Source organism: Ostreococcus tauri, assembly GCF_000214015.3.
Source record: "Ostreococcus tauri WGS project CAID00000000 data, contig chromosome 06, whole genome shotgun sequence".
In the NCBI taxonomy this organism is placed as follows: Eukaryota; Viridiplantae; Chlorophyta; class Mamiellophyceae; order Mamiellales; family Bathycoccaceae; genus Ostreococcus; species Ostreococcus tauri.
The window spans coordinates 277,487-302,731 of NC_014431.2; the positions used below are offsets into that span (position 1 = coordinate 277,487).

The following is a 25,245-nucleotide window of genomic DNA, read 5'->3' on the forward strand; positions in this document are numbered from 1 at the left end:
GCGATGGCCGGGAGAGGGGCGCGGTGGGACGATGGCGACGGCGATGCGCGGCCGCGACGGCGACGAGGGCGCGAGCGCGGGGGGTGGGGTGGGAGGGGTGGAGGGGGCTCGGGTGGAGACGCGGGCGTCGACGTCGAAGACGACGGCGAGACGGTTCGGCGAGAGGGTCGGCGAGCGGGTCGGAGGGACGACGCTCGCGGGGTTGGGGGCGGTGAGCGCGCTTGGGATCGATGTTCAAGGTCCGGCGTCGACGTTGACGGCGATCGGGGTGTTGGCGGTGATCATAACCGTGCACGAGTGCGGACACTTTTTCGCCGCGCGGGGGCAGGGGATACACGTGACGCAGTTCGCGGTGGGATTCGGACCGAATCTGTTCACCTATCGTGGGCCCGAGGTGGAGTATAGTCTGAAGGCGATTCCGCTCGGCGGGTTCGTCGCGTTTCCGGACGACGACGAGGACTGTCCGTATCCGGCGGATGACCCGGATTTGTTGCGCAACCGCCCGACGGGGGATCGCGCGTTGGTGGTGTCCGCGGGAATCATCGCCAACGTCTTGTTCGCGTTCGGGATTTTGTACAATCAAGTCACGACGATCGGACTCAGCGAGCAGAAGTTCGAACCGGGCGTCGTCGTGAAGGGTTTCACGGGTCAGTCGGTGGCGCAACAGGCGGGCATCGAAGCGGGCGATATCATTCTATCCGTGGACGGTGAACCTCTCGCGGCGACCGGCGGGTCCGTGGGTAAGCTGGTAAATGCGGTTAAAAAATCACCGAACGAACTCATGAAGTTTGAGCTCATGCACCTCGGAGCGGACGGCGCGCCTGAGGTGAAAATCGTCGAGGTGCGCCCGGGCTCGACCGCGGCCGGTGAAGGCAAGGTTGGCGTCAGACTCGAGGCCAACGCGAGCGTGAGCAAGCACATCGCCAGTAATCCCGTCGAAGCCGTCACGCTGACCGCTAAAGAGTTCTCCAGACTCACCGCCTTGGTCTGGAACAGCCTCTCTGGCTTGTTCACAAACTTTAACGAGCACAAGACAGAGGTGAGCGGACCCATCGCCATCGTCACCACTGGCGCCGAGGTCATGCGAAATGACATCAGCGGCCTCTACCAGTTCGCTGCCGTTATCAACATCAACCTCGCCATCGTCAACTTACTTCCCTTGCCGGCGCTGGATGGCGGTTTTTTACTTCTCATCGCCATCGAAGCCGCGCGAGGCGGAAAGAAGATTCCGAAGACGGTCGAGCAGAGCATCACGGGCGCCGGAGTACTCTTTCTATTCATCTCCGGCACGTCATTAATCTTTCGCGATGCCATCAACTTGATTCCTCGTTAGATTGTAATGGCCCGCGTGAGCGTGGTTTAAGGCGGCGCTCGCGCGCGTCTCGTCGCACGACAGTATTCGATTCGCTCGTAACGCAATGGCTGTTGTCGCATTAACACTCTCTACTAAAATAATTGTTCGCTATCACAATTCACCCCGACCTGAATCACAGGTAAATGTTCGCCACGCGGTCCTTGCGCTTCAACTCGCGAGAGTCCCGCATGTTGACCCCTTCCGCAATTTCGCGCTCGCGCTTGACAGTGTACAACTGCGCAACCTTCGTCTTCAAGATGCCAAAATGGTGCGGCTTGTACTCCTTGCGAGTGCTTTGACGCATGCGCAATTGGAACAACATCTTCTTGCACTTGACCACCTCCTCGATAATCGCCTCGTTGGACATGTCCTTGAAGTCCTTCACGCTCGTCGGCTTGAGCGCGGAGTACTCATCGGCGGCGGCATCGGCCTCGGCGCGAACGACCACGGAGGCACGCTTTTGCGTGCGCGTCGTCGGGGCAGAAACCTACGCGCGGGGTACAAATCAATCATCGGTCAGTCTCAAGGTTTCAGGGTTTCGCCTCGCTCCCTCGTCGCGATCTCCCCGCGCCGTCGACGCCCATCCCGGACGCCCACGGCGCGCGCGAGGGCGTGAACGGGAAGATAAAATACCCCTCCCCCCCCCCCGCGCGTCCACCCCCCCCCGACGCTCGCCTTCGCGTCGTCCCGACCGCGCCCTCGGCCGCCGACGTCGCCGCCCGACCCTTCGGCCGCGGACGTCGCCGCCCCCCCCCGCGCCCACCCCCCCCACTCCAACCCGCGCGACGCGATCGCGCGCGATATCTCCAAAGCCCCGCGCGCGCACCTTGAGCGCGTCGACGCGCACGGCGGCGACGGAGAGCGCGAACATCGTCCGCGTCGCGACGTCGCGCGCGCGTCGCCCGGCGCGCGCGGGGGTTTCATTTCTTTGCGTCCACCTCGCCGCACATCTGACGGATCTCCGTATGCACGCCCGATGAACCCCATATGCGCGTCACCCTCCCGGGACATCGATCGCGTCGCGCGCGGCGGTCGATGATGGGCGAACAGTCGGTGGACTACGGAAACCTAAACCCTCCACGCCGTCGACGGGCGCGCGACCGCGGGGGCGGGCCTAGGCGAACCCTCGATTCGCGCTCGGGCGCACACGTCGACGTCGCGCGCCCGTCGCTCGAGATGCTCTCCGCGACGTCTTCCATCGGTTACGGAACCACCGCGCGCGCGCGATCGCGCGCGGGCGTCCCGCGCGGGCGCGGGGGTCTTCACGTGTGCGCGAACGCCAAGGTGGATGCGTGCGATAAAAAGTCCATCATCGTGAGCCCGTCGATTCTGAGCGCGAACTTTGCAAAGCTCGGGGAAGAGATCGAGGCGATCGATAAGGCTGGCGCGGAGTGGGTGCACGTGGACGTCATGGACGGCCGATTCGTGCCGAACATCACGATCGGACCGCTCGTCGTCGATGCGATTCGCCCGGTGACGGATAAGGTGCTCGACTGCCACTTGATGATCGTCGAACCGGAGCTCCGCGTTGCGGACTTCGCGAAGGCGGGGGCGGATATCATCTCCGTTCACGCCGAAGGCGCGGCGACGATTCACTTGCACCGAACGATCAACCAGATCAAGGATCTTGGATGCAAGGCGGGCGTCGTCCTGAACCCGGGGACGCCGATTTCCGTCCTCGACTACATCATCGAAGAGGTCGACTTGATCCTCGTCATGTCCGTCAACCCGGGCTTCGGTGGTCAATCCTTCATCGAGTCTCAGGTTGAGAAGATCGCGAAGATCAAGGCAATGTGCGACGCCAAGGGTGTGAACCCGTGGATCGAGGTTGACGGAGGCGTCTCCCCGGCGAACGCGTACAAGGTCATCGAGGCGGGCGCGAACGCCCTCGTCGCCGGCTCTGCCGTGTTCAAGTCCGACGATTACGCCAAGGCGATCGCGGGTATTAAGGCCTCTAAGCGACCGGGTGCGTGAGCACGTTGCATCGCGCGAACGATCGATCGGCGCGTGTCCATCGACGCCGCGCTCGCGCACTCGATGTTGTCATTATTCATCACATTTTGCTAACCTTCACTCCGCACTCCTCGTCGTCCGTCCCACGCAAGGCATCGCGCGAGGCGATGCGCATCACCCGCACTCGCGCACTCGCCCGCGATGTCCTCGATCGCGTCGCGTCGTGCGCCTCGGTGTCCACACGAGCGCTCTCCTCGAGCGCGTCGTCCTCCGCCGGCATCGATTTCGATGTCGTCGTCGTCGGCGGTGGGCACGCCGGCGTCGAGGCCGCGGCCGCGGCATCACGAAGAGGCGCTCGCGTCGCTTTGGTCACCCCGAACCCGAACGGGACGATCGGGGAGATGAGCTGTAACCCCTCTGTCGGCGGCTTGGGCAAAGGGACGCTCGTGAGAGAGGTCGACGCGCTGGACGGATTGATGGGTCGGATCGCCGACGCGAGCGGGATCCAGTTCAGAGTGTTGAATTCGAGCAAAGGACCTGCGGTGCGAGGGGCGAGGGCGCAGATGGATCGCGAGCTATACAAGAAAGAGGCGCTGCGGTTGGTGAGCGGCATCGGCGGCTTGGAGGTCGTGGACGCGGCCGTCGTGGATCTCGATCTCGAGAGTTCGAACGAGGGCGGAGGGAGAGTGCGAGGGGTGATGTTGGACACCGGACGCGCGCTTCGCTCGAGGACGGTGGTGATCACGACGGGGACGTTTCTGAACGGCGTACTACACATCGGATCGAAACGCGTCGTGGCGGGGCGTTTAGCCAATGCAAGCACGGAGAATGCGGACGTTCAGGCGGGTAAGGCGGCGCATAGTCTAGCAAAGACGCTTTACGGCGTTGGATTCGATATGGGGCGGATGAAGACGGGAACGCCGCCGAGACTGGATGGGAACTCAATTGATTGGGCGGCTTGTCAGCCGCAACCTGGCGACGAGCTTCCGATCCCCTTCACCTTCACATCATCGAGCAGACGGGTCGGCGCCGAGCCTTGGAGACCAACGGCGCCGCAGATAATGTGTCATAGCACGTACACCACACCGGAGACGGAAAAATTCATCGCCGCGGCTCCGAAGTCCAAGTACGAGCTCGACATGGAGGGATCGCCAACGACACCGCGGTACTGCCCATCCATCGAGTCCAAAGTGAGAAGGTTCCCGGGACGAAATCATCGCGTCTGGCTCGAACCCGAAGGACTCAACACCAGCGTCGTGTACCCGAACGGGATCACGAATAACCTGGAGCCGGATTTGCAGGTGAAAATGGTGCGAACAATTCCTGGTTTAGAGAAAGTCGACATTTTGAAACCCGGTTACGGCGTGGAGTACGACTACGTTGACCCGCGAGAGCTGAAAATAAATCTGGAGACGAAAAAAGTTCGAGGCTTGTTCTTGGCGGGGCAAATCAACGGTACCACTGGATACGAAGAGGCAGCGGCGCAGGGTATCATAGCCGGCGCAAACGCTGCGAGTACGGATGGGGAAGAATTCATACTTCCTCGATACTCGAGCTATTTAGGAGTGCTCGTCGACGATTTGACGAGCAGAGGAACGAGCGAGCCGTATCGCATGTTCAGTTCGCGCGTGGAGTACAGGCTGAGCATTCGATCGGATAACGCGGATCTCCGTCTCACGGAACTCGGCGAGCGATTTGGTCTCGTCTCCGCCGAGCGCGCGCGCGCAGGTGCGCGACGAAGCGCTCTTGTGAAGCAAGCTAGCGAAGCACTGGACGCGATCTCCTTACTTCCGTCGCGCTGGCAGTCATATGCGCCCGATTTGCCGATAGCCAAGCACGGCAGACCTCTGAGCGCGTCAAACATGCTATCTCAACGTTGGGACATCGATGAGATCCTTCGTGCCGCGACGGACGCTCTTGGTGCGTCTGACGCACGTGTACAAGTACTACATGCCGTGAACGGTGAAGATCGTAGCGCATTCGAGTGTGCGGCAATCGAGGCGTATTACAGGCCGTATGTGGAACGCCAAGCGCAGGACATCGAAGATATCAGGAGGGAGGAAGAGCTCGTGATTCCCGACGCATTCGATTATTCCACGATCGATAATCTGTCCTTGGAGGACCGAGAGAAGCTTGAGGCCGTCCGTCCGACCACTTTCGCGCGGGCGAGTCGAATATCGGGCGTCACGCCTGCAGCGCTGCTATCGCTGTTTCGCGTGGTGACAAGGAAGAAACATAGAAATTAGCAATCTGTAACAACTAATCAGAGCGAGCGCACGCCAATAATTGATTCGACCTGTTGAAGCGCCGCGAGAGCTCGAGCGCGCGAGTCTGAATCGAGACCTCCTAACTCCTTGCGAATCTCGCCGAGTTCTCCTTGCACATACTCTACCTGCGCCCCAGATAATATTTTATCGAGCTTCTTCTCCGGCACGAACTGCGCCAATACGCCCTCATCACGCACGCCCGCATACTTCATCGCCGTCGTCATGTCCACCAACCCCTGTTTCGCCCCCACCGGCCTGCCATTCTCGAACAACATCAACGTCGGAAAGCCCGTGATGGCGTACGCGCTCGCGTAATCCGTGTACGTGTCCACGTTCATCCTCGCCACGCGCGTCTTGGATCCCGCCTGCTCGAGTTTACTCGGCAACTCCTCCCATATTGGTTCCAACCGCTTGCAGTACGGGCACCACGGCGCGTAGAACTCGATGAAGACCGGTCTAGTCGAGTTCGTCACCTCGCGCTCAAAGTTCTCGGGCGTGAGCTCCAACACGCTTTCCGTTCGCGCGCGAGCGTTCGATCCCGCGCTCATGAACGCGGTGACACCGATCACGCTCGCCGCGATCGCCTCGCGGCGCCGCGTCTCCCACGAGCGCGTTTCCTCGACATCGGACGCGCTGGACGTTTCGCTCGACGTCGAGCTCGGACGCGCTCGCGCGGAGACGGCGCCGCGCCGTGCTCGGGACGCGAGCGCAGATGACGAGCGAATCGTGGGCGTCGCTATCGACGCGCGCTGCGCGGTCGTCATCGCGCGCGTCGATAAGTGCCTCTACTCTCTACTACAAGCGCGGCTAGAGCGTTCTCAGCACCACGGTTTGTCCACGTAAAAGTCGGCGTCGTCCGGGAAGAGCGAGGGAAATTTCTCCATGAATCCCAAGAGTAGTGAGTGCATGGGGTGCTTCGAATCGATGTTGGCGTTGATCCACTTGGGATTGGCGCGATGACGATGCACCGGGACTCGCTCAGCGCACTTCGGCATGAATCGAATCGGCGTCTTCCCGCCAGTCGCTCGCGTTGCCTCGTGCAGTGCTGGTCTAGACTGCGGCCCAATGAGCGCCTTGGCGAGGTACTTTGCCGGTTGTGTTGTCGGGTGGGCGTTGTTGATGGAGACCACGGCTCCGCATGTTTTGTCGGCTCGGTACTTAGTCGCATGCGGCTCGTCGCCTCCGTGCGCATGCTCCTCGTGCGGGTTGAGAAGAATGTCGCGCGATTGAAATCCGACGATACCGTGCGAGAAGAACGCGAAACTCATCAAGTGCGTCGTCATCGACGAAAATCCCACGCACGGCGAGTCTCTAGACGCGTCGATCGGGAGTAACAACCCGAGAGTGGATGTATGGAACGCCTGAAGGTTGGGATCGTAAAAATTCGGTCCCACGATGTCGTGCCCGTGACGTCCACGAGGGTCGCCTCTCGCCCGCCCGGTGGCCCAACCTTTTGAGGACGGCGTGTACGCCACCATCGGTCGCTTGTTCATGAGCTCTCGTTCGAACGCCGCCATGTACTCCGTCGCATTTGGCTTCATCATTGCTGGTAAATCATCGTCGATGAAGACGTAATACTCGTATCCGTCGCTCCCATCCTCGCGCTCGAGCCCATGCCTCACCGCACGCTCCATCAACGCGTTCCTCCCCGTAGCCCAATTCGTCCCCGGAACGTGAAATCGAAACGGATCGCCCTTCTCGATCGAGTCGTCCGCCATGTACGCCAACTCGAACACGTCTCTCGCGTCGCTCGCCCACCGCTGATACTCCCCCGGCGCGTCCTTCCCTTGGATCAACCACGCGAACGATTTCACCGGTGCCGCCCCAAGGCGTTGGTTCACCGCTTTCGCGCCCGCGTTCGCGCCCGCGTTCACGCCCGTGAACGCGCTCACGACGCCCAACACCAAAGCGCACGACACCAACACCAACGCCACGCGCACGAACTCACGGCGCGTCTCACTTCGCTCCGATACCTCCGCCGCGTCGTCCCCGCGCGCGCGTAACAACGTCTCGCGCTCCGCCGCCTCCGTCATCGTCGACGTCGCCATCGTCGCGTCGCGCGCTCGCGTCGAACACCGCTCGCACGAGCAGAGGGAGCGAAAACAGAAAGAACAAAAGCAAAGAAAATAATATTACGATCGGTCGCCATTATCATACTATTCCCGAGTCTCTCCGTTTTAACGGGTCATGTCTCTTCGAGGCTGGACATTTTTCCCGAGTCTCTCGTACCTTGACGAGTCATACATCGTTAAAAACTCTTTACGTTCGTTTGGGTGAAAAATTAAAGGTGAAAATAAAAAACTGTAAAAAACGCGAGGCGTTTTTCACGATGTACGACTCATCAAGTTCCGAGAGACTCGAGAAAAATGTCCAGCCTCGAAGAGACGTGACCCGTTAAAACGGAGAGACCCGAAAACGTCCAAAAATGTTACACCTCGTCTAAAATGTCTCGCGCGCGCGTTGAAAATGTCACACCACGTGCGCGCGCGTCCGTCTCGACGGTCGACGGGACGACGGCACGGGCGCGCCCCATCGGTGTCGACCGTCACGTCTCGACGCGTTCGCGCGCGCGCGTTGCCTCGGTCGATCGGCGCGCGCATCGCGTCGTCGTCGATCGCGTCCTCGATCGGCGGCGCGCGTCGGGCGACGCGCGGCGCGCGCGCGCGTCCGGGGGACCGAATCGCGCGTGATAATTCTCGACACGCGGCGATGACGCGGATGACGACGATTCCGGCGAGTTCGTCGAGCGCGACGCGACGTGGGTCGATCGGTTCGACGCGAGGTGGACGTTTGGGATCGATGTCGACGCGGTGGGGGATGACGTCGAGTCGAGGAGCGAGGGCGGCGTCGATGGGGTCGAGCGGCGGCGGCGACGAGACGGCGGCGGCGGCGGCGGCGGCGGCGGCGGCGGCGAGCTACGTCCCGAAGACGGCGACTCGATCGTTGCGCGGAGTGGAGTGTCGAACCGAACTTGGGATGTCACTGGCGGAGACGTACGAGCTTCGAGGGAACGAGGCGTTCGAAGAGGCCTCGGGACGAGCGCTCAAGGGGTTGGTGGACGAGGGGTTCACGGCGGGCGAAGGGCTGGAGACGGACGAGTGCGACATGGACTGCGTCATCGGACGAACGGCGCTGACGAGGATGGAGGTGGAGGACATCATGTATCTCAAGGCGGCGCGCGTGGTGCTTGAGGCGGGAGGGGACGATAGCGAGAGCGCGAGCGAACGTCGTGGGCGGTTCCGCCTAGCGCATCGGTGTCAGCGATTGCAGAGTGTCCTCCCCAAGGGCTCGGACGAGTTCATGATCAACCTCGTTTTACGAGTACTTGAGAACGTTTCGAAGAACTCCAAACAAGTTGGATTGACGCACTCGGTGACGACGTCCACGCTGGCGGACGTTTATCTCAAGTGCGCGTCATTCGGGTACTTTTTGCAGGCGAGCCAACGAAGGTTCGAGCTCGAGCATGCGATGTCGGCGATGATGGAGTTCGTGCATCTCGATACTGTTGGGTACTCGGGCAAGATGCCACGATACCGCGTGCTCAGGAGCACTTTACAGGCGATGCAGGAGGAAACACCGAGCGGGAAGAAGAATAAACGCGTCTCGGGATACGAGGTACCCGTGCTGTTGCGTGTTCCGAATGGATTCCCGCTTCGAAATAATCTCATCACGCTGAAGCAGTACGTCGACGAGATGGGACCACAAGCGCGCGCGCACGCGGCACGCTTCGCCTCCGTCGAGGCGGCCGAGGTGCTGCAGTTGCATGTCTCGCTGCTCTTTGCGGGCGACAGAGACTGCGTTCTGACGAGCTTGGGTCAGTATCGTCGCAAACCGCACAGAAGCGTCGACGACGACACCACAGACGAACGCATCACTGTGCACGTAAATCAGCTTAAGCACATCGTGCTAGAGGCGTGCGCGTTCGGCGCTTCGTTAGCGAAAACCGAGCGCTCCATCGACGCTGAGACGGGGAGTTTAGAATCGAAACCTCTCTTGACGCGGATATAGGCTTTTTAATGTGCATCAATGTAAGCAGCAGGCGACTTTTATCACTTTTTCCCGTCTTATTCAAAAACACTATCCTATGCTACCACCGTCTCTCGCTCAACGACGCCCAATACCGGTCCTCGCTCCGCGCGGTTTGACCTCAGTTTCTTGCACAGCGTGCAAGTAAATATTGTTCGGCGTGTTAGAGAGTGGGTTATCGCCGCCCTTGCTCCAATCGTACGACACGGCGTAGGCGTAGATCGTCCCGTCACGGTTAAAGTTGCCGCACGAAATCGGCGCAGGGCACTTGTTCATGTTCTTCAGGCGCTGCTTGCTATCCTTGTCCCAGAAGTTATAATTTCCGTCTGCGCCAGCGGTAACGAAGGTTCCAAATGTCGGGTGGAAAGATATGGAGTTCACCGAGTAGATATCCTGCGTGCCTTCTCTGTGGCACTTGAACGTAAAGTTCTTACTTTGCAGGTTGTCCTCGACGTGTTGCACCGCGACGCGTCCCTCGATGGACCCGACGAGGTAGCCCGAGCGATCTGGGAACGTTGCCACGCACCGAGTCTGGTATTTAAGTGGTGACATGACGTTCTTGTACGCCACATCCGGTCTATTCAGATCGAAGATTTGAATCTGCCTTTCGGCGCATCCAACCACAAGGAGCGGATGCTTGACGTCGAGCGCGTAGCATCGCTCCGGAAGCTGCACCTTGAGCGCGGGATTTTGTTGTCGCGTGTCCCAATACCTCAGCGTGCGATCCCACGAACCGGTGACCAGGAGATTAACCTCCTGAATCCAAGCCATGTGTCTGATCGCGCTGTCGTGCGCCGCCACTTGCGTCGATTGCTGCGTCGCTAAATCCCACTTCTTGGCGATGTTATCACAGCCCCCGGCGAACACGCTCGCGCCGTCCGCTGACCACGCGCTGCACAACACCGGCGCCTCGTGTTTCGTCGACGCCTTTGGCATCGCCTGGCCATTTTGCGCCACCTCATAGCAGTACACCTGCAACGCGGTCACATTCGTCGTCGTCAGTCACCCACACTCTTCCCTCTAGCTCGCGTCTCGCCTCTCGCGTTCGAATCGTCCGACACGTACGTCGCCGTCCCACGCCGTGGCCACTAAAAAGTTCCCCACCGGCGACCACTCGAGCGAGGAGATCCCATCGCTCGGCGGGTTCGCAACCGTAAAGTCTCCGTTCGGGTTCGCCGGCGCCGTCGGCGCGCCCCACGACATCTCGCTCGCGAATCACGCGCGCGTGTCCGCGTTCGCCCGATCGAAGAATCCACGCGATGTCCTCCCCACGCGTCCTCTTCCTCTCGCTCACACCGCCGCGTCCGCGCGCGCGACCACCGCTCGGCGCGCGCGTCGATCGAGTCCGCCCCTCGCGCGCGCGCTCGGGCGCGACGACGTGCGGGACGACGGACGCGCGCGCGTCGCGGGGGACGTTCACAAACCCTTGGATTTCCCGCACACGCGTGCACCGCACCTCGGACGATCGCGACGACGCCGACGACGCCGACGCCGCCGACGACGGGACGACGCGACGCGCGCGCGGGACGACGACGACGACGACGATGTCGATGACGATGTCGATGCCGATGGCGATGCCGAGCGCGCGCGCGCGTGGACGAGGGAAGATCGCGCGAACGTCGACGCGGTCGACCGAGGGGACGTCCGACGCGCGCGCGGGTCGACGTGCGAGGGGTGACGCGATGGAGACGCGCGCGATGCGGCGAACGAGCGGTGGAGTTATTCTCGCCGTGAGCGCGCCGGCGAACGCGATCGATTTGCGCAAGGTGATCGAGGATTTGTGCGCGGGGGTGGATTTATCCGAGGAGCGGGCGTACGCGGCGATGGAGGCGTTATTGGACGCGGATCAGGCGCAGATCGCGGCGTTTTTGGTGCTGCTCCGAGCGAAGGGGGAGACAGCGGCGGAGATGGCGGGGTTGGCGAAGGCGATGCAGTCGAGAGCGGTGGAGGTGGACGCGGGCGACGAGGTGTTGGATATTGTTGGGACTGGGGGCGACGACGCGGGGACGGTGAACATCTCCACCGGGTCGTGCGTCCTCGCCGCCGCGGCCGGGGCCAAGGTGGCGAAGCATGGTTCGAGATCGGTGTCTTCGCTCTGCGGTTCGGGAGACGTGCTCGAGGCTTTGGGGGTGGAGATTGAGTTGGGTCCGGAGAGCATGAAGCGGTGCATCGACGAAGTCGGCATGGGCTTCATGTTTGCCCCGAGATACCACCCCGCCATGGCCAAGGTTTCTCCGGTGCGTAAGGCGCTCAAGGTGCGCACGGCTTTCAACATGCTCGGGCCGATGCTGAATCCGGCGCATAGCAAGTACGCGCTCGTCGGCGTCTACAGCACGGGCGTGCAGCAACTCATGGCGGATTCCTTGATGCGTCTAGGGATGAAGAAGGCGCTCGTCGTTCACTCCATGGGATTGGACGAGCTCACGCCGGCTGGCCCGGCGGACGTCGTCGAAGTCACCCCGAACGGCACGCGTTCGTACACCTTTGAGCCCAAGGATGTGGGCGTAAAGGCGTGTACGCTTGAGGATTTGCGAGGCGGCGACCCGCAAATGAACGCCAAGCTCTTGCGCGCCGCCCTGGAGGGTGAGAAGGGTCCGATCGCAGAGACGCTCATTCTTAACGCCGGCGTCGCCATGGCTGCCGCGCAACAAGCCAAGGACGTTACCGAGGGCATCGCCATGGCGCGAGAGGCCCATGAGAGCGGCAAGGCTGGCAAGACGCTTAACGCTTGGATCGCGCTCACTCAGGAGTTGAAGAAGAACGAGGCGTAAGGGACGATGGATGAAGTGTATTCGTTTGATTGTGATGCAATTTAAGCTTTTCATTTACACTTCTTTGCTAAAAAAGATTAAGCCCATTTCTCGAGGCAACGTCAATTCCTACTAAGTTTTGTCGCTCTCATTCCTTCACCTCCTTCGAGATTGCCCCCATGGCCGTCGGATCTTGAGACGGATACGCGACCTTCGCGCCGACGGCGGATGGCGCCGGCATCGGGATGGCCATGTGAGAGGGCAAGTCAGCGGGGTTGGTTCCATCCGCTGGCGGAGCGACGCCCGGCGCCATCATCATCACAGTCGGTGCCGGCGAAGGAGTAGGACCCTTATCGCCCGTCGACTTCTTCTCCATGACTTTACCCCATTGCAATCGACACTGCACGCCGTTGATCTCCAAATTGAACGCTGCGTCTTCCGCCGCTTTCTCCGCTCCGGCGCGCGACGTAAATGTGATGAACGCACACTTTTTGTTCCCGATCACGCGAATGCTCTTAATGTCGCCGTAGCGATAAAACCGTCCACGGATATCGTCCTCGTTAACTCTTTCTGGATCGACGTTTCCGATGAAGAGTGTGGTGATGCTCGTGTCCTCGGGCGGAGTAAGCTTTCTGTTCTCCATCTTCTCCTTGGCCCGCTTTAACATTTGATCCGCCACCGGATCGTTCGTCCCGAAGTATCTATCCTTGATGTTCTGCTTCCTCAATTCCGGCGCCGCACTGAGCTCGGGCATGTTTGTGTCCCCGTTACACGGGCGATACGGACAGTCGTTCCTCGTGCACGCGTTTCTCAGCCAAAACGTACAAATCGGCGACTTATTCTTGTTATAATACGGCTTCTTCCTCGCCAACCGCATCAACAGCTCGTTGTTCCGCTCCTTTTCCCCGTGTTCGTACGCATCCTCTCCCTCGTCTAACTTTTTCGCGATCGCGTTCACCGCGAAGTCCCTGTTCACCGAGCTCGACGGCAACGCGTTCCCGCCCGCGCGTCCCAGCGCCGCGTCCCGCGCCGCCACCGGAATCCCGTAATCCAGGTCCAACAGGCACACCTGGCACACGTTCTTCGCCAGCGCGATCTCTTTACACACCACCGTCTTCTTATACCGCGCATCGCTCCCCGGGCGCCAGCGATAGACGTCGAACGGCCGACCACTGATCGCGCACTCGCTCCCTCTCGGGATCTTCATCATCCGCACGTACGGGTTCGGTCCCAGGCAGTCCTCGCAGACGACGGGAAAGTCTTTCCCGGCGTCCTCGTCGTCGGGCGCCATCGCGCGAGCGAGGCGCGGGGTCGACGCGCGCGCGTGTGACGCGTCGTCACCGACGGCGCCCGGAATCGATGGTCGTCACCCATCGGGGGCACGTCGTCGTACATTGATTGATTTCGACCCATGTGCGTGCCGTCGAGCGTCCCCGAGCGCGTCGACGCGCGGTCGCGCTCCACCACGCGCGCGCGGGCGTCGCCGCACTCGCTCGCTCGCTCGCTCGCGCGTGGGCGGTCGTCCGCGCGCGCGGGCGCGAAGACGCGCGCGCGAGGGTGGGGCGACGGCGCGTGGGTGAAGGATGAATGATGGCGATGCGGTACCGGACGCGGAACGCGGGACGCTGGAGCGCGCGCGCGCGTGCGCGTACCTGAGCTCGGTCGTCCGAGCGTCGGAGGGGGTGGAGACGGCGCGCGCGCCGGGAGCGCTCGAGGCGCTGGAGATGATGGCGGAGCGCGCGGGATTGGACGCGCTCGCGAAGCTCGCGTCGGAGCGCGGTCGCGGAGGATGGACGAGTACAGATCGAGCGCCGGGAGACGCGTCGAAGTTGCTCCCGGAGGTGTCGATGAAAGACTTTGAGGGGTACCTGAGCGCGATGCGAGAGCGCTACGCCGGGTTCGTGGAAGATCGAGAGAGGAGCGCGCGGAGCGCCGAGGCGGGGAGCTCGGGCTGGAGTCCCGCGGGGACGGGGGGGAGCGAGCGCGGCGTCGAGAGCGTTCCGGCGCTCTTCTTCGACGAGATATTCGAGTTACACCAGCCGGAGACGTTCTCGCGCGCGTGCGTTGGGTTGGATGAGGTGAACATACGAAATTTAGCGCGCGCGGCGATGGAGACGCAGGAAGATTTCATAGCGCACTTGGACGCGGTGGAGGAGCATTTGATCCGCGAGATTGGCGAGAAGAGCGATGAATTCTTCACCGCGCTAAGTGACTTGCACCATCTTCACGAAGCGATGGCCGGCACGCAGCGTCAAGTAGCATCGATGCGGAAAAGCGTCAGGGACATCAGGGAACAGTTGGTCAAACCGGGACAGCTCATGCTGAGCTTGCGCGACAAGCGAGACAATCTCGAGACGTTGACGGAGACGTTCACGAAAGTCGCGGCGTTACAGCAAATGCGAACTGATATGGATGTTTTCGTGGAGAGCAGCGATTACTCTGGCGCGCTTCAACTCGCAGAAGACATTAAGAAGGCGCTCGCGGAGGACGAAGTGCTCGCCAAGTTGACGTGCTTCGGAACACTCCCAGAACACGTCGAGTACACCAGGAACAAGGTGCGGGAAGTGATGATAAGTGATTTCGTAGAAGGAGCAAGTCTTCCAAAGGACGCCAGGACCTTGGTTTCGGCTCGAACGCTCGACCGTTTGTCCGAAGTCGCAAAGACGTGCGGTATGGAGCCGCCGCAGAGCAATTCAAAGTTGACGCAGCAAAATATCGACGAGGAAATCAATAGTCTGGAGAAAATGATTCCTCCTTTCATCTCATTATTGTATTCTGGTAGTTCTTTCGTGTGTGAGGCGCTGCAGAGCTGGCTCACAGCGATCGTTGAAGACGTGAGGCTTGTTGAGCGCGTAGCGATACACATCATGCTCAGTACAATCACACAAGTTCGTCGACAAATCACGCCATCTACGGACGATACCGTCTTCGATTCCGTGCACGCGACTGTGATTCGAAGTCTTCCTGCAGAAGTTTTCGCTGAGCTTCTCCTTGGGTTGAAGGATATATTCAACTCGTACTTTGAACGAGCAAAGGAGGTGAGGGCAATGGTACGAGCTGTTATTACAAGCGACGAGGAGTCTCTAGCAGCGCTTCGGGGCATAGGCGAGGGTCTGATTTCGGCCGCGCGCGATGCTGCGGTTAATATCGATCACGCATCGTCTCAATCAGCTCTAGCGATCGCGAATGAGGCGCTGAGCAAGGTGATTGATATCGCGCAAGGACGTTTTGCGAAACTTCTTGGAGTGCGGGCACCCATGAACGTAGCCTCCTCATCGAGAGAATTCATGGCGATAACAGAGGCAACAAACGCGTTCTTGGAACTCGCCGAGACGGTAGGCAAACATCGCTGCCTGAGTTTGCGGACAACGCTGGTGAACCAGGGCAAATCTTTTGTTCGCGAGCAGCACTCGTTGTCAGCGTCAAAACTTATCTCGTTGCTCGAATGCGAAACGTGGGCGCGCGCAAAGCTGCCCGTACACTTGCAAGCTCTCGTTGACGCTCTGATGGAAGGCGCGATGACATTTCCGGACGTCAAAAGTGAGGATATTGGCGATGTCTCTTCTATCGTAGTTGGAGGTGAGCTCTTTCACCCGGTGAACAGTGCTGTGTTGCTGGTTCAGATTTTGGTCGACTACGTGCGCATGGCGCGTCAAAACCCCTCATTATCTACCGAGATGACGCATCGAACGATTGATCTGATCAAGCAGTATAACGCGGGCGTCTGTCAGCTCATTTTGGGCGCAGGCGCGATGCAAGTGTCCAAGCTGAAATCCATCACGGCGAAACATTTGTGTCTCGCGCAGCAGAGTGTGTCCTTATTCATATCGCTTCTTCCGAGATTGCAAGAGATCATGTGTGCACTCATCCAAGGGCCAAAGCTCGTACTTCTTCGTCAAGAGTTCGATCGCATGTTCAGGGATTTAAAGCTGCACAAGAGTGAAATTCACGACAAGCTCGTGAGCATCATGAGCGAACGCGTGGACTTCCACTTACATCGTTTATCTTTTGTTGTCAAATCACTGAGAGAAAGAAAGAGCAAGACGGTGGATCCGATAACGCCGTCCGAGTTCGCGACGGCTCTCACGAAAGAGATGGGGACGTTGAAACGGGTTATCAAAGAATTATTAAACGAAGCTGACCAGCGCGATGTCCTCGGTCGAGTGCGGCGGGAGTTGTGCGCCGCGATCGTTTCCAAGGTCAAATCCCTTGAAATAGCGGCGACCGATGACGCGACAATCGTGACGCAAATCAGTACAGATCTCGATGTGGTGAACGAGTCCATGGTGGAGCTTCCGGTGATCTCTGAAGACGAGAACGAGGACGCACTCGCGGCCCTCGCGTGCGACTTCCGAGCAAAGCGCGGGACGACAACGCCGGGGACCGCGGCACCAACGGTTCACGCTTCAGCGGAAGAGCAAACGAAAGAAAACGAAGAACACATCGCGCCCTCGAGCCCGAACGCCTCGAGCACGCACTAGCAACCTCTAGAAAACATGTCGTGTTAGTTCGCAAATTTGTCACCGTACGTTATTACAACTGTCTTCCCCTCCGAGTCCGTCTCAATTCCCATCCAGCGCCGCAATCTCTTCCCTCAATTCACGCCTGCGCGCCCGCGCCCCGAATCCCCACCCGTTCTCCTCCGCGAGCTCCCTCCGCAGCGCCTCCCGTCGCTCGCTCGTCCGCCGCGCCTCCACCCCGGGCGCAAGCGCGCTCGCCAGCCCCCCCGCCACCGCGCTCACCGCCCCCGCACCGAGAACGAACACCAGCCCACCCCCGAGCGCGGCGCCGATCAACCCGCTCACCGCTCGCACCACGCCGAGCTCTTCCATCGATTCGGCCTCGGCTCGGAGTTCCTCCTTCGACTTCTTTCGCGTCTTCTCCCCGTCGAACGCCGAGAGATTGAGCGCTCGCGTCGACCTCGGCGCCCGCGCGCGACATCGCAGCGCGCGCGCCGACGTCGAGGACGCGAGCGCGCGAAGCATGACGACGCGCGCGTCGGAATGGTGCGGCCGATGCGCGTCCAGACGAATGCGTGAGCGACTCGCCGCAGTGCGCGCCGCGGTGCGCGTCGCGCGTCGTCGTCGTCGAGGGTGATTTACGAGCGCGCCGTGATCGACGCCCGCCGTCCGCGCGCGACGCAGCGACGATGCGAGCGAGGGATTCAAAGCCCGAGCGAGCAACGACCTCGTCGAGGTCGAACGACGCCGCGAGCGCGCTGTCGCGGTCGCGAGGGACGCCGGCGCTCGCGCTCGCGGCGCTAGGGCTCGGAACCGTCGGCGTGCTGCTCGCGCGTCTGCGCGCGGGCGATCGAACGTCGGGCGAGGGGCTGGCGAAGGATGATTGCGTCGGGACGGCGAATGCGCTGGACGCGGCGGCGACGGGACGCGAGGACGAGGAGGTGGCGACGACGGCGACGGCGTCCGGGGTCGCCCAGGAGACGCGAGATGACGCATCTGTGAAGGATGCGCCGATGGTGGTGAAAGAAGCGACGACGGAGACAGCGACGACGAACGGGGAGACGTTCGCGGCGCCGAGGGCGCCTTCGCCGGCGACGGCGGTAAAGCCGAAGACGCGGAGTCGATCCGTATCATCCCTGCGCCCGGCGCTCAAACTTGAGGTCGAGAGCGGGCCAAGTCGAGGTGCGACGATGATTGCTTCGCTCGGCGTGGACGAGTTCAGCTTTGGTCGAGGACAGAAGAACAGGTTCGTCGTCGAGGGCGCCGAGGTATCAACGGTGCACGCCGAGGTTCGATGGGACGGGTCCTCGTGGATGATGCGAGACATGGGATCGCTCAACGGCACGCGCTTGAACGGTGCGACAATTTCCGTCGAGTCTCGAGTGCCGGGACCGTGGGAGAAGATCTCGCACGGCGACGTCATCAAGCTCGGCGAGCGCAGCGGAAGTCCGCACGTGTCGGTACACTTCTTCAGGGACGAATCCATCACCAAAGACTCGGCGCTGCATCTTCATCACGTCGTTCGAGCTGACGGATCGAAGGGTCCGAAATCAGAGGATAGAGTCTTGGTGGAATGCCCTCTTCGAGGGAATCCAGCCGTGGGAGTGTTCGCCGTGTTTGACGGGCACGGCGGCCACATGGCCTCAGAGCGCGCGCGGACGTTATTCCCAGAAGTCCTCGCGCGACGATTAGCCGGCAAAGTTCCTGGTCCAGAGGGCGTGCGAACGCTTCTAGAGGAAGCTTTTATAGAAAGCGATGAAACAATGGCGGTGGAGTACGAAGGATGTACGGCAAGCGTCGTTTTGGTATGGAGAGACACCAAAACAGGTGGCCTCATGCTTCAAGCTGCAAATGTGGGTGATTCAAGCGTCGCGATAGGATCGGCTCCGGCGCCGAGTGGGAAAACTCACGACGCGCATTATCTTACCCCAGAGCACAAAGTACGCCATGCAGAGGAAAAGGATCGTCTGAACAAGGCTGGCGCTGAATTACCGCCCGAGGCGACGCGCCTGTACGGTCTCGCCCTGTCTCGCGCTCTCGGAGACAAGTTCCTCAAAGATCAAAATGTCGGCCTCATCGCTCATCCCTTTGTCACCGAGGTGATTCACATCGAGCCGGAATCACGCGAGAAAGTTCTAACCATCGCGAGCGATGGCATATGGGACGTCATCAATCCAGCAGAAGTTTACGACGTGTTGCAGGAGGGCGACTCGTGCGCGCACACAGCTTTGCAAAGGTTAGTCGCGAGCGCACGTCGTCGCCGCAGCGTGGACGACATCAGCATCATTATGGTGCGCTTAGCGGATCGACCTTTTGACGATTAGAGAAATGCACTGTACTGGGACTCATTACAATATCCAAAATGTTTTATTGATGCTTCAATACGCCTTCTCGAAGGACGTCGATTGCCTGTTTCCAATCCGCGCTCCCGAACACGCTGCTGCCCGCGACGATGACGTTCGCCCCTGCCTCGGCCGCGACGTCAATCGTGGAAGCCGACAATCCACCGTCCACCTGAATCTTCAAATCTGGGAAGCGCTCGCGAAGCGTCTTTACCTTGGCGCAGCACTCTGGATTGAACTTTTGTCCTCCGAATCCCGGTTCCACCGTCATCACCAGCACCATGTCCACCGCACCTTCATCCACGAGCCCAAACACGACCTCCGCCTTCGTCGCCGGCTTGATCGCCACCCCGACGTGCATTCCGCTCGCTCGAATCTTTCGACACAGCTCCGCCGCCTCCCCCGCCGTCTTCGTCGTCTCCGCGTGATACGTGAACATGTTCGCCCCAGCCTTCGCCATCGGTTCGACGTAATCCTCCGGGTTCGTCACCATCAGGTGCACGTCGAAGTACGCGTCGGGGACGTGCGGTCGCAGAGCAGCGATCACGGGCGCGCCAAAGGTGAGATTGGGGACGAAGTGTCCATCCATGACGTCCAAGTGTAACCAATCGGCGCCGCACGCGATGACCTTCTTGGATTCATCGGCCATGCGGGCGAAATCGCAGCTCAGTAAGCTCGGGGAGATCACCGGTTGGTTTCGAGAAGGCATCGTCGGAACTCGTGAGGCGTGGTGAAGTGCGGAGGAAGACAACTGTTGCGCGTCGGTATTACCGGTCGTCCGCGCTAACGAAGCGCGCTGCTAGTGCGCACCTGGGCTAATCAATGCGTGCTAGGTGGCCGAGATCAGGCGACATCCAATCTCGGTCGGTCTAAGAAGCCTGGATCGCGTCGGAATTTTGCGGTAAACTTGTCGAACCAGCGCGTGAGGATGTTCACCGGGACCACCATGTGGTCCGCGGTGCTCTCGGGACCTTGAAAACTCTGCATAAAGTTGAAAAGATCCTCAGCGACGCGCTTGGCGAACGTCTCTTTATGTTGCACCATCGCCGCTTCCTTTTCCAGCGCCAAAGCTAAGGGTTCGACGGAGACACCGATCGCGGCGTTCGGGAAATCGCCGCCGTCCGCGCTCTTCGGCCAACGCAGGGCGAACACATCCGAGGGCTTGGCGTTCGCGACGCATCCGCAGTACTCCCACGCGCTGTCCCCGGCCTGGATATAAAAGCATAGCGCGCTGTTATCGTCCAAAACTGCGATCGATCGACGAAACCGCGCGTCAGTCTCTCTCGCTCGACGCTTTTTCGCTCGGCGTCCAACAACTTCCGCGTCGCTTCGCTCACGAGATCACCCGCGCCGAACGCTCGATCACGCACGTCCGGTCGACGTCAAGAAGAAACACGCGTCTCGACACTCGACGTGCGTCGCCGCCGTCGCCCCGCCCGACAAATCCAGCGCCCACGAGCGCTCGTCCACTCTTCGGAAACTCTCCGAAAGAACCACCGCGGATTTCTTCGCCAGCACCACACCGAACGCCATGACGCGTCCGCGCTCGCGTTCGCGTCGATCAACGACTCGTACGCGTCGCTATCTCACACCGCGCGCGTCGAGCGCGTCGACGCGCGTCGAGCGCGATGCGAACCGTCGAACCGCACTGTGACGTCATTCGAAGCGTCATTATCCACCGCCATGTCCCGCGTCGTCGCTCGCTCGACGCTCCGCTCCATCGCTCGCGCGAGTTCACGGAACGTTGAGATCCGCGCGCGTCGTCCGACGTCGTCGTTCCGTCGCGCGAGCACCCGAGCGAGCGCGGTGGAGGTGAACCCGTCGACGAAGTGGGAGTTTCGCTTGCTCTACGACGGCGGTTGTCCCCTGTGCGTGCGCGAGGTGGAGTTCTTGCGGGCGAAGGACGAGGGACGGGGGAAGCTCTCGCTCGTAGATTGCGCGAGCGAGGGGTACGACGCGAAAGAGAACGCGGGGATCGATTACGAGACGGCCATGGCGACGATTCACGGCTTGACGCCGGACGGGACGGTGTACACGGGCGTCGAAGTGTTTAAGCGGGCGTACGACGCGGTGGGGATCGGATACGTCTACGCGTTCACGAAAGTGCCGGCCTTGTTGCGAGCGGCGAACGCGGTGTACGATGTGTGGGCGAAGTATCGGTTGAACGTCACGGGAAGGGGGTCGCTCGAGGAACACCTGCGCGCGCGTCAAGCCGTCCTGGACGGTAAGGCGTGCGGCGTGCAGAGCGGTGCGTGCGAGGAATGAACGTCGTCGTGACTGCTCGTCAATGTGTAATTTAGATTGAATGAATGCGCATTTCTAAGCGCCCTCGGCGTTGGCAGCCTTCGCCGCGGCTTTCGCAGCCTTTTCCTCGGCTTTTTGCTTCTCCTTCATCATCTTCTTTAGTTGATTCTTAGAGATGGCGCCGCCGTCTTCTCCGGTTTGCGCTTTGAGCAGTCCCTTCTTCTGCTTGATTTCGATCGCAGGGGCGCCGATGGCGACGCCGGGCTTGGCGTTCGCGATCGTGGCTTCATCGAGCGCGCCCGCGACGTCGCCCATGTCGCCAAAGAGGGAGGCATACACGCGAGGACGCGTCGACATGAATTCATCGATCAACTCATCGGTTACCTTGGCCCGAGCCTCTTGATGTCCGACGCAGATGGGAGTGAGAACGTCGATTAACTTTGCCTTGATCTCCCCGCTCAGCATGCGACCGCTACTGTACTCTTCTCCAATCTTGGCCAACTCCTCGTCGTCGTCGAGGAAAAAGTTGAGCCACTTCCAGCTAATATCCGTGTCCAGATTACCCCCGAGTCGCCTGTGATCCTCCACCGTTTGTTGGCCACCACTGAACGCATACTTGTTCACCTTGCTCTTGATCTCTTTGGGCGTGTCGGTGACGTAGATAGCGCTCGTCGCGTCCGAGGCGCTCATCTTTCCATTCTCGCCCTTGAGCGCTGGGAAGAACCGAGACTCAATCAGAGCCGGCTTGTACCCGCCGATGCGCGGCGCGACGTCGCGTGTCATCCGGAAATACGGATCCTGATCGATCGCGCACGGAATCAAGCACCGCAAACTCGTCTTACTCTCGCCGAACATGTGCGGGAAGCAGTCTGGAAAGCTCGGCGCCGCTTGCGTCGGCGGAAATCCAACCTGCCCGATGTTCGACTCCCCCGTGAATCCAAAGATCCCCTTCACCTGATTCAGCGTCACGCACTTCGCGATCTTCATCATGTTCTTATACATCGGCGTCGACATGTACGAGACGTCCGAGAAAATAAACGTCCGCTTCGGATCGAACCCGCACGCGATGATGTCCTTCGCGTTCTCCCTCGCCAATCTCTCGCACTCCTCCAACTCCAAATCCTTCCACAAAAACTTCTCATCATCCGTCAACTGAATCACCAACGGAACCTTGAACGCGTCCTGCAACCACTTCGTGAAGTGAAACGGGATCAAGTGCCCCAAGTGCAGCGACTCGCTCGACGGCCCTCGCCCCGTGTACAGATAAAACCTCTCCCCCTTTTCGTACGCGTTCAGGATCACGTCCAGCTCGCGATGGGCAAAAAACTGCCCCCGCCGCAAGAACGGATGCGCCCGCGTCCCCGTCAATCGTTCGATGCGCTCGATCATCCCATTCTCGATCGTCGAGCATCCAAAGTCTCGCACGAGCTTGGCGTAATCGATCCCACCGCCGTCCGCGCCCTCGACGTCCCACGGCGTCACCGTCTGCTCGGTCGCGTCGTCATCCGTGGCCGAGGGCATGATCGGTCGTCGTCGCGCCGCGCGCGCGCGCCGTCGTGTCGCGCTCTGTCGTGTCGCGCGGTCGAGGTGTCGGTGGCGTTTCACGAGTCACGACCCCTCGAGGAGTCCCCTCGACCCGCCATCATCGCGCCATCGTCGCCCATCGCGTCGCGCCCCGCAGAGCCATGCGCGCGCTCGTCGGCGTCGTCGCCTCGACGGCGATGATGAAGACGGTGACGGTGTACATCGAGCGCGTGCGACGACACGCGCGGTTGAAGCGATTGGTGAAGACGACGCGCAAGGTGAGCGCGCACGACGAGGATGAAATCGCGCGCGTGGGCGATCTCGTGCGGCTGACGCCGTCGCGGCCGCTGAGTAAGACGAAGCGATGGGTGGTGGAGGCGGTGGTGCGAAAAGAGCGGGAGTTTGACTTGGACGCGGTGAACGCGGCGGTGCGGGAACGGGTGGGGGTGGAGAAGCGGGAACGGGCGGCGGCGAAGAGAGGGTTCGCGGCGAGCGGCGCGGACGAGAGCATAGGGTCGAGTAGGGCGAGATGAGGGCGCGAGAGAGGGGTAGAGCGTGTGATGTGTATCTAAAGTTTTTTCTAGCCAGCGCGTGCGTGGAGATTACAGTGAAGATTGATTGCGATTTAGGAGTCGTCGGCGCGGGACGCTCGAGCGAGGTATCCGACGACGTCGCGTCGTCTCGCCATACCCACGGGAAGGTACGCGACCACTCGAGTGCCGTTCTCGAGGAATTCCTCCGTTTCGATAAATCCCGATCGACGCATCTCGCCGATGAGGGCGCCGCGTTCGTAAGGGACTAAGAGCTCGCACCTGGTGAGCGCGCTTCGCATGATGATCGCCGAAACTTTTTCTTGGAGAGCGTCCAGGCCCTCGCCTGTGTGCGTGCTGATCAAAACCGCCCCAGCCGCTTCGGCCGCGATCTCGATCTCGAGCATTTTTTCCTCGTCGGTGACGAGATCGATCTTATTCCACACCAAGAGTTGGGGGATGTGACTGGCATCGAGCTCATCGAGCACGTTGTTCACCGCACTCATCTGTACCTCTGCGAGCTCACTCGAGATGTCAACGACGTGCAAGATGAGCGACGATTCAAGGACTTCTTCTAACGTCGCACGAAACGCGGCGACGAGTTGTGTGGGTAGTTTTTGAATGAAACCGACCGTATCCGTCATGAGCACGCTCATACCGTTCGGGAGGCCGAGTCGGCGCGTCGTCGGATCGAGCGTCGCGAAGAGCTTATCTTCGGCCAACACATCCGATTTCGTCAGCTTGTTCAAAAGAGTGCTCTTCCCGGCATTCGTGTACCCGGCCAACGAAACGATCGGGATCCTTTCCGCTTTTCGTTTCTGCCTGTACTGTTCGCGATGCGTTCGCACGCTCTCAATTTTCGCCGTCAAGAGTGATTTGCGTTCGCGCAGTAGACGCTTGTCGACCTCGAGCTGCTTCTCCCCCATACCCTTTACATTACCCTTACCGCCACCGACCTGTCTCTCCAAGTGACTCCACATTTTCGACAGACGAGGCATCTGATACTCGAGCTGCGCCAGTTCCACCTGCAGCTGACCCTCGGCGGTTTGCGCCCGCTGTGAAAAAATATCTAGAATGAGCGCCGTCCGATCGCACACGCGTACCTTGTCCCCGAGCCTGCGCTCTAAATTCCTCGCTTGCTTGGGCGACAGCTCGTCGTCGAATATCACCATGTCCACGCTCGCGGCGTCGATGTTGTACCCGTTGCGTCGATCCTGCCTTCGCTCCGGCTCTGGATCCTCATAATCATCCTCGTCCCCCCAATCCATGTCCTCGTCCTCATCATCCCACTCCTCCTCATCGTCCTCCTCCGCCTCATCCTCCAACGCGCGCGGTAACCCACAGAGCTCACGCAGTTCGCCGATTTTCCCTCGTCCCAGGTACGTCGCCGGCACCGCCCCGCGCGCCAGCCGCTGGGTCATCCGACCCACCACCGCGCACCCCGCCGTCGCCGCCAACCGCTCGAGCTCATCCAACGAATCCTCCAACTCGAATTCACCTCTCATCGTCATCCGTCCATCCTTCGCGCCGACGCCGCACACGACGACGCGCTCGGGTTCGTGCGCCCACCCCCACATGTCTTCCCGAATCCGCGCGTCCCTCGCCCGCGTCCTCAGCGCGTCGTCACCGCGCTCGATCGCCGTCCCGTGCGCGCGCTCGATGATTTCTTCCCACGTCATCGTCTCCAGCGCCCCGTCGTCGACGTCGACGCGCGGTAACGCGTCGACGTCGACGATGAGTCGTTCGAACGCGTCGTCCAGCGCGCCGTCGCTCGGCGCCCGCGCCCGCGCCCGCG

The 25,245-nt window shown here is 60.8% G+C and overlaps 19 protein-coding genes across 19 annotated transcripts; 9 read left to right on the forward strand and 10 right to left on the reverse strand.

Moving 5' to 3' along the window:
- Window positions 1-31: 31 nt before the first annotated feature.
- Window positions 32-1,333, forward strand: OT_ostta06g01630 (Peptidase M50, putative membrane-associated zinc metallopeptidase; the record flags this gene model as incomplete). The annotated part of the gene is made up of 1 exon (XM_003079747.2): window positions 32-1,333. One exon carries the CDS (start codon window positions 32-34, stop codon window positions 1,331-1,333), a length of 1,302 nt encoding a protein of 433 aa, XP_003079795.2.
- A 154-nt stretch (window positions 1,334-1,487) lies between these two features.
- Window positions 1,488-2,225, reverse strand: OT_ostta06g01640 (Ribosomal protein L29; the record flags this gene model as incomplete). Its single annotated transcript, XM_022983992.1, has 2 exons — window positions 1,488-1,841; window positions 2,181-2,225. 2 exons carry the CDS (start codon window positions 2,223-2,225, stop codon window positions 1,488-1,490), a joined length of 399 nt encoding a protein of 132 aa, XP_022839196.1.
- Window positions 2,226-2,392: 167 nt separating this feature from the next.
- On the forward strand, window positions 2,393-3,328 carry OT_ostta06g01650 (Ribulose-phosphate binding barrel; the record flags this gene model as incomplete). The annotated part of the gene is made up of 1 exon (XM_022983993.1): window positions 2,393-3,328. One exon carries the CDS (start codon window positions 2,393-2,395, stop codon window positions 3,326-3,328), a length of 936 nt encoding a protein of 311 aa, XP_022839197.1.
- A 146-nt stretch (window positions 3,329-3,474) lies between these two features.
- OT_ostta06g01660 (Glucose-inhibited division protein A-related,conserved site) lies at window positions 3,475-5,553 on the forward strand (the record flags this gene model as incomplete). Its single annotated transcript, XM_022983994.1, has 1 exon — window positions 3,475-5,553. The coding sequence occupies one exon, from the start codon at window positions 3,475-3,477 to the stop codon at window positions 5,551-5,553; it is 2,079 nt and encodes a 692-aa protein (XP_022839198.1).
- Window positions 5,554-5,570: 17 nt separating this feature from the next.
- OT_ostta06g01670 (Thioredoxin, conserved site) lies at window positions 5,571-6,338 on the reverse strand (the record flags this gene model as incomplete). Its single annotated transcript, XM_003079750.2, has 1 exon — window positions 5,571-6,338. One exon carries the CDS (start codon window positions 6,336-6,338, stop codon window positions 5,571-5,573), a length of 768 nt encoding a protein of 255 aa, XP_003079798.2.
- Window positions 6,339-6,392: 54 nt separating this feature from the next.
- On the reverse strand, window positions 6,393-7,622 carry OT_ostta06g01680 (unnamed product; the record flags this gene model as incomplete). Its single annotated transcript, XM_003079751.2, has 1 exon — window positions 6,393-7,622. The coding sequence occupies one exon, from the start codon at window positions 7,620-7,622 to the stop codon at window positions 6,393-6,395; it is 1,230 nt and encodes a 409-aa protein (XP_003079799.2).
- Window positions 7,623-8,283: 661 nt separating this feature from the next.
- Window positions 8,284-9,582, forward strand: OT_ostta06g01690 (Protein of unknown function DUF760; the record flags this gene model as incomplete). The annotated part of the gene is made up of 1 exon (XM_022983995.1): window positions 8,284-9,582. One exon carries the CDS (start codon window positions 8,284-8,286, stop codon window positions 9,580-9,582), a length of 1,299 nt encoding a protein of 432 aa, XP_022839199.1.
- Window positions 9,583-9,678: 96 nt separating this feature from the next.
- Window positions 9,679-10,803, reverse strand: OT_ostta06g01700 (WD40/YVTN repeat-like-containing domain; the record flags this gene model as incomplete). The annotated part of the gene is made up of 2 exons (XM_022983996.1): window positions 9,679-10,572; window positions 10,666-10,803. 2 exons carry the CDS (start codon window positions 10,801-10,803, stop codon window positions 9,679-9,681), a joined length of 1,032 nt encoding a protein of 343 aa, XP_022839200.1.
- A 479-nt stretch (window positions 10,804-11,282) lies between these two features.
- OT_ostta06g01710 (Glycosyl transferase, family 3) lies at window positions 11,283-12,371 on the forward strand (the record flags this gene model as incomplete). The annotated part of the gene is made up of 1 exon (XM_022983997.1): window positions 11,283-12,371. One exon carries the CDS (start codon window positions 11,283-11,285, stop codon window positions 12,369-12,371), a length of 1,089 nt encoding a protein of 362 aa, XP_022839201.1.
- A 127-nt stretch (window positions 12,372-12,498) lies between these two features.
- On the reverse strand, window positions 12,499-13,641 carry OT_ostta06g01720 (Nucleotide-binding, alpha-beta plait; the record flags this gene model as incomplete). The annotated part of the gene is made up of 1 exon (XM_003079755.1): window positions 12,499-13,641. The coding sequence occupies one exon, from the start codon at window positions 13,639-13,641 to the stop codon at window positions 12,499-12,501; it is 1,143 nt and encodes a 380-aa protein (XP_003079803.1).
- A 292-nt stretch (window positions 13,642-13,933) lies between these two features.
- On the forward strand, window positions 13,934-16,831 carry OT_ostta06g01730 (Vps54-like; the record flags this gene model as incomplete). The annotated part of the gene is made up of 1 exon (XM_003079756.2): window positions 13,934-16,831. The coding sequence occupies one exon, from the start codon at window positions 13,934-13,936 to the stop codon at window positions 16,829-16,831; it is 2,898 nt and encodes a 965-aa protein (XP_003079804.2).
- An 81-nt stretch (window positions 16,832-16,912) lies between these two features.
- On the reverse strand, window positions 16,913-17,335 carry OT_ostta06g01740 (unnamed product; the record flags this gene model as incomplete). The annotated part of the gene is made up of 1 exon (XM_022983998.1): window positions 16,913-17,335. The coding sequence occupies one exon, from the start codon at window positions 17,333-17,335 to the stop codon at window positions 16,913-16,915; it is 423 nt and encodes a 140-aa protein (XP_022839202.1).
- Window positions 17,336-17,499: 164 nt separating this feature from the next.
- On the forward strand, window positions 17,500-19,134 carry OT_ostta06g01750 (Protein phosphatase 2C, manganese/magnesium aspartate binding site; the record flags this gene model as incomplete). Its single annotated transcript, XM_003079757.2, has 1 exon — window positions 17,500-19,134. One exon carries the CDS (start codon window positions 17,500-17,502, stop codon window positions 19,132-19,134), a length of 1,635 nt encoding a protein of 544 aa, XP_003079805.2.
- A 43-nt stretch (window positions 19,135-19,177) lies between these two features.
- OT_ostta06g01760 (Ribulose-phosphate binding barrel) lies at window positions 19,178-19,861 on the reverse strand (the record flags this gene model as incomplete). The annotated part of the gene is made up of 1 exon (XM_022983999.1): window positions 19,178-19,861. The coding sequence occupies one exon, from the start codon at window positions 19,859-19,861 to the stop codon at window positions 19,178-19,180; it is 684 nt and encodes a 227-aa protein (XP_022839203.1).
- A 134-nt stretch (window positions 19,862-19,995) lies between these two features.
- OT_ostta06g01770 (Protein of unknown function DUF775) lies at window positions 19,996-20,685 on the reverse strand (the record flags this gene model as incomplete). Its single annotated transcript, XM_022984000.1, has 2 exons — window positions 19,996-20,399; window positions 20,523-20,685. 2 exons carry the CDS (start codon window positions 20,683-20,685, stop codon window positions 19,996-19,998), a joined length of 567 nt encoding a protein of 188 aa, XP_022839204.1.
- A 150-nt stretch (window positions 20,686-20,835) lies between these two features.
- Window positions 20,836-21,417, forward strand: OT_ostta06g01780 (Putative thiol-disulphide oxidoreductase DCC; the record flags this gene model as incomplete). The annotated part of the gene is made up of 1 exon (XM_003079759.1): window positions 20,836-21,417. One exon carries the CDS (start codon window positions 20,836-20,838, stop codon window positions 21,415-21,417), a length of 582 nt encoding a protein of 193 aa, XP_003079807.1.
- A 54-nt stretch (window positions 21,418-21,471) lies between these two features.
- On the reverse strand, window positions 21,472-22,917 carry OT_ostta06g01790 (Aminoacyl-tRNA synthetase, class Ic; the record flags this gene model as incomplete). The annotated part of the gene is made up of 1 exon (XM_003079760.1): window positions 21,472-22,917. One exon carries the CDS (start codon window positions 22,915-22,917, stop codon window positions 21,472-21,474), a length of 1,446 nt encoding a protein of 481 aa, XP_003079808.1.
- Window positions 22,918-23,081: 164 nt separating this feature from the next.
- Window positions 23,082-23,453, forward strand: OT_ostta06g01800 (Ribosomal protein S17; the record flags this gene model as incomplete). Its single annotated transcript, XM_022984001.1, has 1 exon — window positions 23,082-23,453. The coding sequence occupies one exon, from the start codon at window positions 23,082-23,084 to the stop codon at window positions 23,451-23,453; it is 372 nt and encodes a 123-aa protein (XP_022839205.1).
- Window positions 23,454-23,545: 92 nt separating this feature from the next.
- OT_ostta06g01810 (P-loop containing nucleoside triphosphate hydrolase) lies at window positions 23,546-25,245 on the reverse strand (the record flags this gene model as incomplete). The annotated part of the gene is made up of 1 exon (XM_003079762.2): window positions 23,546-25,245. A coding segment is annotated over one exon (1,700 nt), but the record flags the coding sequence as incomplete, so codon positions are not given.